We start from the raw sequence: 16150 nt of genomic DNA, 5'->3' as shown, positions 1-16150 counted from the left end.
AGCCTCAGGCTTGACAGTATACACAGGCATGTCTGGATGGTTCTGTGCGATGACAAGATAGGGGTCTGGTTCCCACTTGTCCTGGATCTTATTCCTGCCACGTGGTTTATGGTTCCTCAGCAGAACTCTGTCTCCAGGCCGGATAAGTGCGCCACGTGCCCGCCGATCATACAGCCTTTTGCGTCGCTTGGAGGCATCTTGCGTCGCTGCCCTTGCTGCATCCGCCGCCATCTTCAGTCTCTGATGATGATTTAACACCCAGTCATCCAGATTCTCTGCCCCACTGTCATCGAAATCCATTCCCCCAAGAATATCTCTGGGCAGTCGCGCGTCTCTTCCAAAAAGCAAATAAAACGGAGAGTAACCTGTAGATGAATGAACGTGGCTATTGTAGGCCATCACCAATTCAGGCAAGTGCTCCTTCCAGTTTCTCTTCTTGTTAGCTGGGAGAGACCGCAGCATGTCGTGCATAGTGCGATTGAATCTTTCGCACTGAGCGTTTCCCTGCGGATGGTAGGGCGTTGTTCTGCTTTTGGCAATGCCATATATATGACACAACTCCTTTATCACGCCAGCCTCGAAATTGCGACCTTGGTCGCTATGAAGTCGGGCGGGGCACCCATAGCAGGCGAACCAATGTTTGACTAGAGCGGCGGCTGTGGTCCGAGCTGTCTGGTCTTTGGTGGGCACGGCCACGGTAAATCGTGTGAACATATCCGTGAGGACTAGGACGTTTTCATATCCACCAGCAGATGGCTCTAGCAAGGTGTAGTCCATGGCCAGGACCTCTAACGGGACCGTAACATTGCTGCAGACCATTGAGGCCTGTGTCTTCGGGAATACATCTTTAGCTAGGATGCACCTTTTGCACTTCTGCACCCATACCTGGACGTCCTTGGACATTGAAGACCAATAGTAGCCCCTCTTCAACTTGGCCAAAGTACCCTTCACACTAAAGTGACCACCATGGTCATGGTGAGACTCATAAATGGGTTGCTGTAGCGACGTGGGCACCATCAGCTGACAGATTTTCACCCCGTCACGTGGATCTTGCAGGTCTCTGACCAGCACCCCCTGTTGGATTCTCAAACGTTCCCACTGTCCACACACTTTCCGCTTTGACAAGCTCATGCCTTGCAACTGTTGCTTGTTAGGCCTCATACCCATCTTCACAGCTTCCAGTACGGGTCCCAGATCCTGGTCCTTCATCTGGAGTTCCCGGACCTCTTCCCAACTATAACCACAAACTCTGGTTCTTCGGGCGGCCTGCACAACCTGGACCTTTCCTGCTTCCTTAAACTGGTCTTTACGTGCAGGCCACAAGCTAGCTCTCACTTCGTCTTCTCTGATCACCAGGAAGTCTTTACCAGTGTCTTCGGTCTCTGGTTCGATGGTCACAGGTAGGCGGGATAGCACATCTGCGTTCTGGTTAGACTTCCCTGGCTTATAGTGGACCTCGAAGTTGAATTCTGCTAACTGGGCCAACCCAGCCGACTGCTTGTGTCTATTCATCGTCTGGACCCCTTGCATATCATTAAACAGGCTGCGCAGATCAGCAAGGACATTCATCCCCAGTATTCCTGGAACTTCGCCAGGCCCCTTTCCACTGGTTGCATCGTCCCGCAGCACAAACACGCATTTTCCAGTCAGCCTCTTTCCGAAGCATTCAACATCAGTGTAGAGGCACCCGAGGACAGGGATGTCCAGCCCATTTGTGGCCGTTAGCTTTACCCATTTGGCTGGAGATAGCACCTTCCCCGTGAAGTGTTTCTTGAAATGGCCTTCAGACATTGTGGTGACCTCAGAGCCAGTGTCCAGCAAACAGCATGTTTTCACACCATCTATAATGACATCGACTGTGAAACAGTTGCCAAAGGCGCCCATGGGTGTGGCCCTGTGCTCGGTCACAAGTACGGATGTGGGCGTGATGGGGCCTACTCTAGCTGTACTGACTGTTCCTTCTGCCTGACCATCATGGTCTTCACTGGTCACATCAGACACGAAAGCATTTGCCTGACGCCGCCTTCCCTGACCTTTTCTACACTCCCGACTTATGTGTCCAGGTTCCCCACAGTTGTAGCAAATCAATTGCCCAGTCTCATCTCTCTGAGGAAGTCTTTGCTGCCTACCCTTGGCGGTGTTTCGCATTTCAGGCCCCTGTACCACTCTGTAGAGCTCCTCTTGTCTTGCAGCTAATTTCTGGATGGATTCATGTAACACCTGTAAAGACAAGGCTGGAGGTGTCTCTTCTGTAACTACACTGCTAACAGCACCACGAGTGTGGCTTTTGTCACGAGTGGCTTGAGAGGTCTCCTCTTCCTCTGACCAATCAATGGCAGCCTGCATCAGCAAATTAAATATCTGTGTTGGATGCTCTTTTGCCTGTCTTTTCATTTCCCTTCTAAGGTTATCATCTCTGAGACCTAGCACAAACTGTTCTTTTAGCATGGAGTCAGGGTCAGAGATGCACTTGGAATCACGACGCTTCAAACGGCGAAGTTTCTCTTGAAGGTCATATCCATATGCCCGTATCCTCTCACCTGCCATTTGTTTTCTATCATAGAATTCCCTTAGCCTGATGCCCACTGGGGCCTTGTCTCCATATACCTCTCTCAGAATCTTGAGAACATTAGCAATGTCAGTCGTTTCATCTTCAACCATCAATTTCAACGTTACTTTTGCCTCCCCCTTTAAATGTTGCTTGACTAATTCAACTTTGTCTTCGTCTGGGATTTTGCATACTACAAAGTGTGATTTAAGTGCTGCAATCCATTCCTCAATACACATCTCACCTTGACTTTGAGAGCCGCTGAAGTCTGGGCATTTCCTGTCCCTTTGTATGAATACTGTGGTTGGGGTTTTCTGCTCTATGACCTGCTTTGCCAACGCCAGCGCCTCCCTCTGGTCACTTCTAGCCTGCTCCAGTAGAACCATCTGTTCCTTCACGTGTGTTGACTGCTCTGCAAATTTCTGTTGCAGCTCTTCAAATTGCTCCTTCAACACATCCATGATTACTTAGCCTGAGGACTGAGACCCTACCAAGGAATGGCACTGACTAATGACTAAACAGGGCTGGGATTAACAGAGGGGGTTGTAACTAGGTATGTATCCTGTTCGCGGACGCCAATATGTAACAGGTGGAACTAACCATAGGAAAAAGTTACATTAAATTTATTATTTAATTAGTTTAGAACAATTATGTCACACTGAAACACTTCCCGCCCTGCTCATGACAATACTCTAACAGACACACCTGTCCTACTCACCGGTGAGTTCGTCTAACTGAAAAGGGCACAATAACCAGAACACAAAATACCAATGCCCCGTGCCAACATACACTGAATCCACTGTGTGTTAATGACCCTAGCAACATACGGTATGTACACAAATGCAATATACTCCAAGTCAAGTTTAACACTCTTACTCCTAATTAAATGCAAAGACATTCAATTACATCATTCAAACCCATAACAGAAGTTCGTTTTGCACAATAAACATATTTCACAATCAAAGTCCAATGTTTTCCACATTCAGTATGATGTTCACTGCAGTTCACTGTTTTGCACGTTCAGTTCAAAATGGTCGAGCCACGGTCCTCAAAGTGTATTGAACTGTTCCCAAATCGGACATTACCGTCCCGGACACTTTGCTGCTCGTTGACAATGTGAGTCACATGTGGCAGGGTAATACTCACGAACCACACCATCTGTCAGTGGCGTGGGAGAGGGAGGGAGAGAGGGCAAGTGAGCTGCGGGCACATCAAGGGCCCTGTAGTGGCGAACGGCTAGCTGTCCAAGTTCCCTGGCCTGGTGAAGTCTCCGACGTTGGCGACGAGCTTGTTTCTAAATGTTTAACACTTCACTAACTAGCGAGGACATTCCGCCTCACACTACAACGTGCTATACTTTTTGACAGCGACACCGGGTGATCTTCAGTGCTGGTGGTGTAGACTCCTTCTTCACTCCAACCGTAATTATTCCGTAACACGGACACTAACAAACTTAATAAACTTAGAGCTAAACTTACAATTAACTGACTTATCTTCCTGTTATTCACTCACAATAACGTGGGGGCTCTACGGGCGCCGCCATCTTCTCTCTCGTCATTCTCCGTCTGCCGCTTGTCCCGCCCCCTCCTCTCTCTCCATTCGCCCGCGCACCAACTCTCCAGTCACTGATTGGCTGGCTATATACAAGTTCTGTTGGGGCTATTGGGTACCCCTACATATGCAAATGAGGAGCGATTTTTCCCGGCAGTGGCCAATCAGATTGTTTGGTGTCGTCTCTGACGGTTTAAAAAATGATATTTCCACACGCTACAACACGCCCACTCAAAGCGATGGAAGCGTATCGCGTCGCTGTCATGGGTTTGCACCGTTAGTGTCGTCTCTGACGGTTTGAAAATGATATTTCCACACGATACAACACGCCCACTCAAAGCGATGGAAGCGTATCGCGTCGCTGTCATGGGTTTGCACCGTTAAGTCCAAAACGGTGGTCTACGTCACAATGGATTGGCTCCCGTTGAAATGCATGATATTTAGAATATCGCGTCGCTCGTAACGGTGTCATGTGAAGCACGACTTTTGCCTGACTGTTACCTGATTGGACAAAGACATTCAGAGGCGGATCAGACGGTCTAGTGGTAGTAACGTAACGTATCTAAATGAATAATACCGGTAATTACATTTTACGTTTCAACGAACTAACACAGTTCATAGAATTTAAACATAGGTCACTTAAACATATTTATCACAGTGTGAGACAGCGACGGCTTACTAGATATGTGCGTTACTAACTTTCACAGTTGTTCCCTATCCCACGAGACGAGTATGATGTCAAAGTAAAAGTCCGTCAACAGAAAGAAATACAATACTGTGTGCGTACAGGGATGGATTACCGAACGGGCCTACCAGGCCCAAGGGCCCATGAGCTCAGGGGGGGGGGGGGGGCTAAACCAGAGCCTCTGTGTGAAGTCGCTGTTATTAACTTTGCTTGCTGTCAATTGTTTTTAGACTTTATATTTGTTAATATCAGAGGTGGCTTAAATGTATCTCTTATTTGTGGTTGGAAGCGGTGTATTTTGTTACACGTCCTGACCCATGGTTTCATAATCCGTCCATGTGTGCGTGTCCATAACAACAATACACTACAACATGGAACATGAAATCACTCCGAGCAATATACATTTGCTGACCTAAATAAGATGCTATTTGTTATTACTTGAGGTTATTTCAATAATTGACTATTTTAAGCTTGGCCTACCATTTTATGGGAGCGATGAGGGACAGGTGGGGCTTGAAAAGGCGCCCTTGTTCAAAGTGGGGAATGACAGAAAAAGTTTGAGAACCACTGCCGTAGCCAGTGCGTCGCCCCAATCGCCCTTATGGACAGGCCGCCCCTGCTTTCGCACATAAGTCCTTTTTAGCGTGCCTCTAGTTACACGTATTTCAGTTATGCGCATATTCTCTCCTACGCACTCCGACTTAACTTCAGAATGAAGGCGAACTCACAAAAGAGTGATTTATTTAAAATAGATTTTTTTTTTCCAGGGCAGAATACCCATGAAAACATCGTAGTGGCACGCTTTTTTTTTTACTTACACGCATGAGAGAATATGGTCCTATGTGAATACGCATGACTTACTGTAAGCCTCATAAATTCTTGACAATAAATAAAACAGGAAATCCACAGAAAATCATTCCATATCATCATCAGTAATCAAGTTTCTTTCCTTTAAATTCTCGTGGATATATTGGCAGTAGAGTAAATATTTTAGTAGGCCTAGTAAAATTCATAATAAAGTACCGTAGTTAAATATGTCTGAATAAGTGATTGCAAAATACATAGCTAAAAGTCGCTTACCGTCCATACTCCTTGCTTAATCCCATGCACTAACTGAATCACCTTCTCAGTGCAGAAACCATTTAATGGTCAAGGACAAATGGCACATCATAATGACCTGTTGTTTACGTCACAGAGGTATGTAGTTACTGTTGGTACTGTCAACGCGGCGAAGCCTGTTAGAATCCAAAGATTAGCAGCACTGTGATATTTGCTAGAATCTTTGAATCACTTGTTTATTGATATGTAATGTGTTAGCGATACCTAGCTAACGTTACCTTATCAGCAAAAGGTTTCTAATTATATGGTTCAGCATTCTTAATTTTATGAGTAAACTTGCATACGTTAACTTGTAAAAAAGTGAACGTGTTTGAAAAAGTCATTAGCATCATTAACGGTAATGGCTCATCACCCACATAAAGATAAGTCTAGTTTTAAGATAAAGTTCGATATTGCTACATATTCAGTTCTTCGGTTGTCGAAGTGCCTAAAACGAACAAACCACCAGTAGCCTACTTAAGGTGTAGGTCGTCATTTAGGTAAACATACGTGTTTAAGCAGCAAACTCTTCAGTCAGACACGGGGGTTGCTGGCACACAGGATTCTAGTTAATTTATCAATTGCAATCAGTGAACCTTTGTTAATTTTCCTTGGATGATGACTGGGTGCTAGATGACAACTTCGACCTCAGGGACTTTGTTTTGAATGCTTGGGTTATTTTTGGTATTTGCTGTTAGGGATTAAGAGTCAGCGTGTTATATGTATTGCCGCAGTGTAGTTTTCTGTGTTCAATAGCGGCCTTGTCCATCATTGCCCTGTGTGTTATGTCTGCGTGATGAGGTATATACACGCCTGCCAGTTGTTTTAGTATAACGTGTCCCTGTATTTCAGTTATGACACTGGTCCAAACATTTCGAATATAAGTGTTCGGACCATATCACCTTTGAGAAGAAAGTCTGGCAGCTACGTGAGCTGGTCGGATGGAAGAGAGCCGTGATTCTCCACCCTACTGGCCCCTGGCTCGTCCTGAAGGGGATGTAGAGACTGTGTATGCTCCGCCCACCCGAGTTCCCTCTCCACGAGCGACAGATGACAACTTCGACAACACCTCAGAGACTTTGTTTTGAAAGCTTGGGTTAACTCCAGCGAGTATTTGCTGTTAGGGATTAAGAGTCGGCATGTTATGTATAATGCCCCAGAGTAGTTTTCTGTGTTTAATACCGTCCTTGTTCATCATTTCCCTGTGTGTTATGTCTGCGTGATGAGGTCCATACACACTTGCCAATTGTTTTAGTATTTGAACGTGTGCCTGTGTCGAATAAATACGCCAAAGAACAGCCTGACTTGCTAGTGTGTTAAATTACTTCACAGATATATCACAGGCAGATTAATTTGAGGTTGTGTGTTGTTATTTTATACTTGTATATCGAGTGTCAGTATTTCAGTTATGACACTGGTCCAAATAGGTACTTCTATTGTTCAGCCCAGGCCTTTATGAACAAAAGATTGTGTTTATTAATAATGGATTTAATTGCATTTGTACAAGTTGAATAGGCTAAGAATGAGACATTAACTGTTTCAACAAGAAACTCCATTACTTTTGCTTAAAAAAAATCATCATGAAGTCTTTACAGACATGCAACTAGGGTGATGACATGACATATCTGTGCTGGAATGTGTCTTTTCCGAATGTAAAGGACAAGGACATTGCCCCATATAATCTCATAGAGGTTACTGGTGAAGTAGTCACAAGGTTTTGCTCTGTTCATTTCGGGATGAACAGAGAGACACTCCTCCACTTGTTTGCATCTCTATTCAAGGCGATGGTATGTGAAGGCAACACATGCAAATTCAAACAAAGTAAATCTGAGCCAAGTCAAATGAGTCAGCAAGACCAGCCTAATACAATTTGACATCTTCAACCCCAGTCACATCCAGCCACAAATTCACTCCACTGCTCGTCTTTATTTATTTATGACTCCACAAGCCTCTGCTTGTAGAAAAACTCTCTTTCCATCCTATTCACAAAGTTTATGAAAGAATACAGGCACATAGTCACAATCTATCTACAGTTACCATTTAGGACACATACGTAGGTATACAAGACTTTCTTAGTATGTGTGCTCTCTAGGAATCAAACCCATTTCCTTGATGATGCACCACCAGTTGAGCTGTCAGAGTATAAGTTGCATGATACATTTGTAAGAATGATACTACCATATGAGACCCACTCTTCCCTATACATCAGAGAACACTGCCCGGCCTCGGTCATCCTCCCAGGTGATACAGGCTCTGGGTTTGTAAGCCATCTTGGTCACATCCAGCTCAGGCTTACACTGGTACCAGGTGTGCAGCATATGGTCCACCTGCTCCTGACGGGTGATGCCATGGAGACGCTCCTCCTCCTCCTCTTCCTCAAACTCGTCCCTACGGCAGGGTCGGGTGATCAGAGCACGGGCCAGCGGCAAGCGTAGTACAGAGTCATCACGCATGCCCTCGAAGAACTGCACGACGCACTTGCGGGCAAAGTCGCGTGCGTGCAGGACGCAGGTCTCCTCGAAGAGCTTCTGCTCGATGTCTAGGTAGTTGCTCCAGTAGCGCGTCTGCAGAGAGTTGGCGTGGTTGAAGCAGGGCTTGACCACTCGACCCACTGCTCCCAACAGTATGAGGAGCAGCAGGATGGACCAGCCTATCGCCTGGGCAATGGTCAGACATAAGAGAATACAGACAGAGAAGCATTAGGAGAAAGGGTGTTGTACGTTACTCCACTTTTGTGAAACACTACAGTATTCTTGTTTTTATCAGTCAGTATTGTCAGTCAGTACACTAATTGTTTTAGATGGAGCCCTCTGAAGACTGTCATTAACAGTCTTGAAAACTAATTTTAACACAAACATTAAAAAAGCCTCAGAAAACACAAAGCATACAATTTCTCTTGAATTAAAACATGTTCGTTTATACATTTAAACTCTTAAATAACATCTGTGGCCCCTGTCACCTGAGAGTAGCAACGGACATAACGTGACACAGCCTTGCGGAAGGTGGTGTTCAGGAAGATGGCATCCTCCTTGCAGGGCACCTTCGCTAGGAGCTTGGTCATCTCCAGCCCGGTGTTGTTGGGAATGCCGCTGAAATGCCTTGGGTCCACGTTCATGCTGAACGCACACACAAAGCACTTCCCATCCAGGAGGGTCACCAGGATCCACACCATGGGGGCCAGGAGGCTTCTCTGGATCATGCCTGAGAACAAGTGTCTGACAGAGAGAAGATTATTAGCTTATATTTATGGAAGCCAGCTTCTTAATGTAGAGGAGAGGAGTAGTAGCAACAACCACAATCTGTTGAGAAACAATGGAACAATCTTGCATGCCACATAAATTCTTTGACAACTAGTAATGTTATCCAATCATTATGATCATAGACATTTCACCTCAATTCAGAAAATAACTTTGCCATTGATAATGAGTAAAATAGATGCAGGATAGCATTATTTTGAGTTCACCAAATACTACCTAAGAAGTATACATTGACCCAAATGACCACATACTGTATGTAGTTTGGCATGCTCTCATGAAACCTCTACCATACATGAATGAGATCTCTGTGGATGATATAACAAAAGGAAGCTAAAATTGTTCTGTAAAGCCCAACGGTCAAAATATGACTGAAGACATTGTTGTTTTACATAGTGTCAATGTTATTGAATTTTACCTCATGCTGCCCTGGCAGGTCCAATCTGGCTTGGTGACCTATGAGGTTAAACACTAATTTTTGGCCTTCAAACATATTGGATCAATCCCCCTCAAACAAAAAGTTTACAATCGAGGCTTGAATGACAAGTAATTCAGCATTACAACATGACACATAATACCTGCATTTTGCATGTCATGACCTACACTATGAATAACAGCAGTTGATTGGACATACCCTCATGACTGTGCAAAAGCATTTGTGAAATGTCTAAAAGAATGATACATTGCTGTCATGATGTGCACAAGTGAACAGATGATGTGAAGGTTGAACAAACTGTTAAGAGAATTCTTATCAAATAAATGTACCAAAGCAACTAAGATAAACTGTAAATAAAAAATAAACAACACTGTGTAAATACATAAAATACTCCAAGAATACAGTCTGTTGCATATGTGAATTAATGAAAGTTTCTGTAACATTCCGTATCGCCAGAAAACCTTTCAAAGACTCACTTGATCACAGCTGGATTTTTTGATCTTTTGCCAATGGGTCTTAGCCATTCTTCCATCATTACGCCCGTGTGTCGGTTAATGAGCACTCCCAGTAGGAAAAGTATGATTGGGGGTACGAACATGACCCCCAGTCCGTATAATTTGTTATATTGAGCGATGCACGGACAGTTAAAATCAAAACTTGTGTAGAGTTTAACACTGATAAGTGCCAAAAGCGCACAGATTCCGTTGGAGATTGACTCCGAGTTGGATTGAAAGTATTGCAGAACTAACTTCAAACGCTCCATAATTTAGTAAATATTTTAGTAAAGAGAGTCAAAAGGTTTAACTTTATCGGCGAGAGGAACGATCTCCCACGAAACAACCAAACAGCCGAAATATGCTTAGACTAGGCTAAGTAAACCTTTCAAACGTCAAAAATAGCCCAGTCTGAATGTGTTATGCCTGATTTGGGGGATTTTGGACTCACAAAGAATTCATACGATCGTTCTTCAGAGCTGGTATTTCAGAGAACAACATGGATAAAAGAAAGGAAAAAAATGGCACAAATGGTTGCGCACCTGTCCTGTTGTATACCTTGCCTCGACCGCGCCCTGAGGGTGACAGATATAATAGCTCTGACGGTGGGCTATTTTGTAAGCTAGTGTTATAGACATCATTTTGTAGTATAACCCCACCTAAGAAGCATTTGTGTCTACACTGCTGTATGTTAAATGGCATCTTATGGTCTAATTTCATGCAGTATGGCATATAAGTATTTCCATTATTATCTTTACTGGGTTTACAGTCAGGATGGTCTAACCCTAACCCTACCGGATACACATTGCGAGAACAAGAGATCTGTCAGAATCTCTCTCTTTCACGTGCAGTGAGGAAGGACCTTTTACCTACATCGTGTAGATGAAATATGTTCATTGGGAACTAAACTGAAAAGCTTGAAATGTTACTGCAAGGAGCTGAACTAGTATAAAACTGGAACTAAAAGCCTAACCGGTAAATTTGAATAATGTCTTATGTTGAAACTAACCTGTGATTTACTAGTAGAATGGATTGGATGTTTTAAGTAAAGACCATGTAAAAAGGGTTTAAAGTAGGCTGATCGTTAAATGCTTGTGAAGAAACAGGAGGGAGTTGATAGTTCAGTCTTAAGAAGAAAAAAAGTGATTAGCAGTAAATTGTGCAATTAATTAGTTTTTCTTTAATTGATTGACAGCACTATTTATTAATTTTGTAACAGTTGTCAGGGAGATCCTCATTCAGTCGAACACCATCAGAGAACAGCAGCTGCTCATTTAGATGCAGTTTCAGAAGCTGTCCAGCTGTTAATCTGGTGGTGTACCTGATGCAGCCTTTCTGTGTGTACGTTTAAGAGTAGTTTTATGTTATGTCACATAAGGATCATCAGATTGCACAATCCCCTCTGATTGAGACTGGTCCCCAGCCACTGTGTGTTTACTTGATGGTATAATTCGAATCTTTGCTTAGTCGGACTATGCTATCTTTTGGGGCAAGTGCTATTATCCCAATATACATGGCAGTGAATAAATCGAATCATTGGCCGAAAGCATGTCATATCCGATACGATAGGTGGCGCTGTTTTTATTACAACTAGTGGTGATACAGCCATTTCCGCTTGACCTCTTCACCACTACCAACAACAACAACAGTTGATTGAGCATGAATCGGGTCTGTTCAGTTTTATTGGAAAACCCTACAGAAGGTATTGCGCTCCACCTGTCACGTCTCTGTCTTTAGAGGGCAGGCAAAATTTAGAAATATTTTAAGTGGCAAAAAACACACACAGCATTTTGTTTGCACAGCAGAGTGGAGACGCTCACCGGGCTATCACGCTTATAACTTTTCCTAGGCAATATTTGTTAACTTAGCCTACTCTGGTTTTGAATATGGGGTAGGCTACCACTCATGCGAAGGAAATCACCGGCAGATTGTCGCAGGACATTACGCAGATCTTGTCAAGCACTGACAAAGCATGCATGCGTTGGCAATCATACAAATATTATTGAATCATCGCGATGCAAATGCCATGTGTGTATAATAATATTGTAACAAATCACGGAAGTGTGGTATATTTGTTTTGGCCACGCTTGGTGAGGAGGAGTCGGGTTCAAACTAGCAACCTTCCGATTGCTGAACGACTCCTCTACCTCCTGAACCACTATCGGCCCAATTAACCCATTATAGATTTAATGAATATATTATTTCACTTCATTTTCATAAGTGATTCAGCACACCATTGTTTCTGAATGAAGTGATATACTTATTTAGCTTCTCAATGCAGTTTTTTTTTTACTTGACTCTTTTAATGGTCACTGGATATTTGGGACTGGATCGGGATACACAAACAATCAAGATTTCCTGCAAAACTTTGCATTTTAAGTGTAAGCTGGGGTATTGTGTGGCGTAGGTTTGGTCTCAGCATTGGTAGGGACCGGCATGTTGAACAGGCAAACTTATTAAATATATTAACATTTGTGTATTAACTTGTGGAACTTGGAACTGATTTGAACATAATAAGAATAATAAAACTTTATTAAAACAGTATTCTGCACCGAAAATAAATAATTGAATAAATGAATAAAAACATTTTCTCCACATTTTTTGCAAGTATTAACATCACTTCTTTTTGTTGTCGTTTTTTGGGATATCCCAAACATATGTCTATGCCAATATACAGTAACAGTATATTCTATATCCAACATATATATAAAAAAACTTTTCCTTGAGGGTCACTGTCGCTCACACTGACTGTTCCCTAAAGAGCAAAGAAAATTGGATTTCTGAGTTTCGTGAATGCATTTCAAAATAATGCCTTAATGAACAAAAGTACCTAATGAGGAGTACATGCAATGCATTTGTTTGTTCTGAAATTAATTTTTAATATGTAGGTAATTAGTTCAGGTTTTATGGAGCTGTACTAGGCTTACATCATCTGAACTGGATTTCTGAGCAATGAAATAATGTATTAATGAATTATATGATGTATACATTTTGGCATCCCAATTTATAGCACCTTTATACTACCTACAAGTACAACATTTATTCTCAAAATAGCCAGTGTGAATGATAACATTCATGCGTAACATTGTCTAAACATCCCTTAAATCCCCGGAGTCGCTGTGTGGTGTTCCTGGACGACTTGCTATGCCATGCTGCGGACTTTGAGGGGACTATGGCTAACCTGCAATAAGTGTTCGAGGCTATCCGAAAAGCGGGACTCCGATTACACCCACGGAAATGCCATCTGCTGCGGAGGAAAAGAGCCTTCCTCGGACACATCGTCAGCAAGGCCGGCGTGTCCACTGATCTGGGCAAAGTCGCCACCGTGAGAGACTGGCCAACCCCCCGCAACGTTGCTGAGCTATGGAGCTACCTGGGGCTGGCGTCCTACTACAGGCGCTTCGTCAAGGGCTTCACCGATATAGCTACGCCGCTACATCGACTGACGCAGAAAGCGCAGTCTTTCGACTGGAGCGCGGACTGCGCCAACTCATTCAACAGGCTGCGGGCAGCACTGGTGGAGGCACCAGTGTTAGCATTCCCCAACCCCACTCGCTCCTTCATCCTCGACACCGATGCCAGCGACGTGGGTGTTGGGGCAGTGCTATCACAAAAAGGAGAGCACGGAGAGCAGGTAATCGGCTACTTCAGTCGAGCCCTCAGCCGACCAGAGAGGAATTACTGCATCACGAGAAGAGAACTGCTGGCGTTGGTCCTAGGGATAAAGAATTTCCGGACTTATCTCTATGGAAAAAACGTCCTCCTACGCACAGACCATGCCGCCCTCACCTGGCTGTTGAACTTCCACGAACCAGAGGGGCAGTTAGCTCGGTGGCTAGAAACACTGCAGGACTATGACTTTGACATCCAACACCGGGCTGGCAAACTTCACGGTAATGCGGACGGATTGTCGCGACGACCGTGTGTGACGACGGAATGCCTCCAGTGTGAGCGCCACGAGAGGAGGAGCACGGGGACGGCTGTGACAACGCACGACCATCACCCGAGGGAGGCAGATGTTCGCACAGCCAACACCGCGGACACAGCGCTGACCGCAGACAACGAGTGGGAGGTCTTCGACAGACAACAGCTGCAGCAGATGCAGGAGCAAGACCCTGTCCTCACTATGCTCCGTTCTTGGGTGGGAGAGGGGCAGCTTCCACCGTGGTCTGCTGTTTCCGTTCTGGATCCAGAGACCAAAACACTGTGATCGCAGTGGCCCAACTTCACCATCAGAGAAGGGCTGCTGTATCGCCGCTGGCAAAAACCATCCGGACAGCGCGAGACACTACAGCTGCTGGTGACTCCCTGTGTGCTGGCCAGGTGCTACGGATGAACCACGGCGCGGTGGGGACAGGACACTTTGGCATCCCAAAGACATTACACCGACTCCGGTCACAGTTCTACTGGCCGGGTTGCTGCCTCGACACAGAGCAATACGTGTATTGCTGTGACGCCTGCACAGCCAGGAAAGGGCCCGGGCGGCGGTCCCATGCCCCACTACAACAATACCAGGTCGGGGCACCCATGGAACGAGTCGGTGTGGATTTCCTCTGACCTTTTCCCGTCACTGAGCGGAATAACCGCTACATCCTGGTGGCAATGGACTACTGCACCAAGTGGCCCGAGGCGTACGCCACTTCCGACCAGATTGCCGCAACAACAGCAAAGTTCCTGGTGAACGAGATGTTCTCTCGCTTTGGCGCCCCGGAGGAACTGCACAGCGACCAGGGGAGGAACTTCGAGGCAGAGGTGTTCCAGGACGTCTGTCGGTTGCTGGGGGTAAAGAAGACACGGACTACCCCACTACACCCCCAGAGCGATGGATCGGTGGAAAAAGACGCTGGCGGAGCAGTTGACGGAGTAGTTGACCATCACCGGCAATCGACAGGCGGATTGGGACCTCCACATCCCCATGGTCCTGTGGGCGTACAGGAGCGCAGTCCAGGAGAGCACCGGATGCACACCCGCTGCCTTGATGATCGCTAACAAGATGCTAGCGGCGAAACCTGTTGCAATTTGCTAACTTACAGGAGCTAAAATGGAAGCTAAAATGGAATACCATAACAAACTAGCGAGTCAACAACTTTCCTAACACAGTCAAACATCAAGCACATGGTTGTTGTGCTCGGTTTATTACAGGTAAAATACAGGCAAGCTAGTCTCAGGTAGCAAAGTATAATGGGAGATGCTCTGGGGTAAATCGCGTTATTGAGGTATTTAATGCAGCGCAAGTCTATCACTTCCAAAAAAGTATCCGGGTGACGTAATGCTAGCGTTGGTTTAGCTACTGTCACTCAAGAAAGCCAATATTACATCACCCGGACCCCTTTTGGCGCCCGGACACCGTTTGCCATGACAGCCTCACGTCCCGTTCCGAACGCCGATACATCGTTCTACTTGTGTTAACCGTTCAAAGTTCTGTGTTGCCGTTGTTTGTAATACATAACCCCCTAGACACGAGCCCCTTTGACTCTTGGTTGTTAATGTTGCAGCCAGCAAGGCTGGCCATAACATATTGGGGTCTTCGTCCGTTTTTGAACTTGTGTAGGCCTAGTAGTTGTCCGACGTTGCGACTTTTGGTGAGTATTGTTTTGACTGGGTGTAGCATGCATTTTGCAATTAGGTAGCCGCCGGGTAGATACCGTCTGCCACTTTATTATTTTAGTTTGTTGTTTACTATCCGTCTGCGTTATCAGGAGGTTTGTAGTAGGCTGCACCATTGGCTTGTGTTCTGCCCCTAAGCTGGGGCACACTCGCACACCATGAGGGGGGAAGAAAGGAAAAAGGGGGGAAGAAGAAAAGAGAGGAAAAAAGAGAAAAAAAAGGGAAAAGGAGAGAAAAAAAGAAGGAAGGGATTTTGTATGGCCTAATCCTCCATGACTAAAGTTTTTTAATGTTGATGTACATCATACATTATTTTTAAAACATTAAACTTCTGTTTTTATATACATTACTATGAGCGCAGAGGTTTCAGGTTCGAGTCCCACCGTTGGCAGAAATTGAGGTTTGCATTATTTCATGCAAAGCTCATTTTCATTATTGGAAATCACAATTTGTTTGCATATTAACTTTTATTAACCT

General features: G+C 44.8%; 1 protein-coding gene across 1 annotated transcript; it reads right to left on the bottom strand.

The window, feature by feature from the left end:
- Nucleotides 1–8080: 8080 nt before the first annotated feature.
- calhm3 (calcium homeostasis modulator 3) lies at nt 8081–10335 on the bottom strand. The gene is made up of 3 exons (XM_012840364.1): nt 10049–10335; nt 8842–9097; nt 8081–8539 (listed from the first exon to the last, which is right to left on the bottom strand). The coding sequence occupies exons 1-3, from the start codon at nt 10333–10335 to the stop codon at nt 8081–8083; spliced, it is 1002 nt and encodes a 333-aa protein (XP_012695818.1).
- Between the last annotated feature and the right edge of the window lie 5815 nt (nt 10336–16150).

The sequence above is a fragment of the Clupea harengus genome, chromosome 13 (genome assembly GCF_900700415.2).
Source record: "Clupea harengus chromosome 13, Ch_v2.0.2, whole genome shotgun sequence".
Classification (NCBI taxonomy): Eukaryota; Metazoa; Chordata; class Actinopteri; order Clupeiformes; family Clupeidae; genus Clupea; species Clupea harengus.
This window is presented reverse-complemented; position numbering and strand designations above follow the sequence as displayed.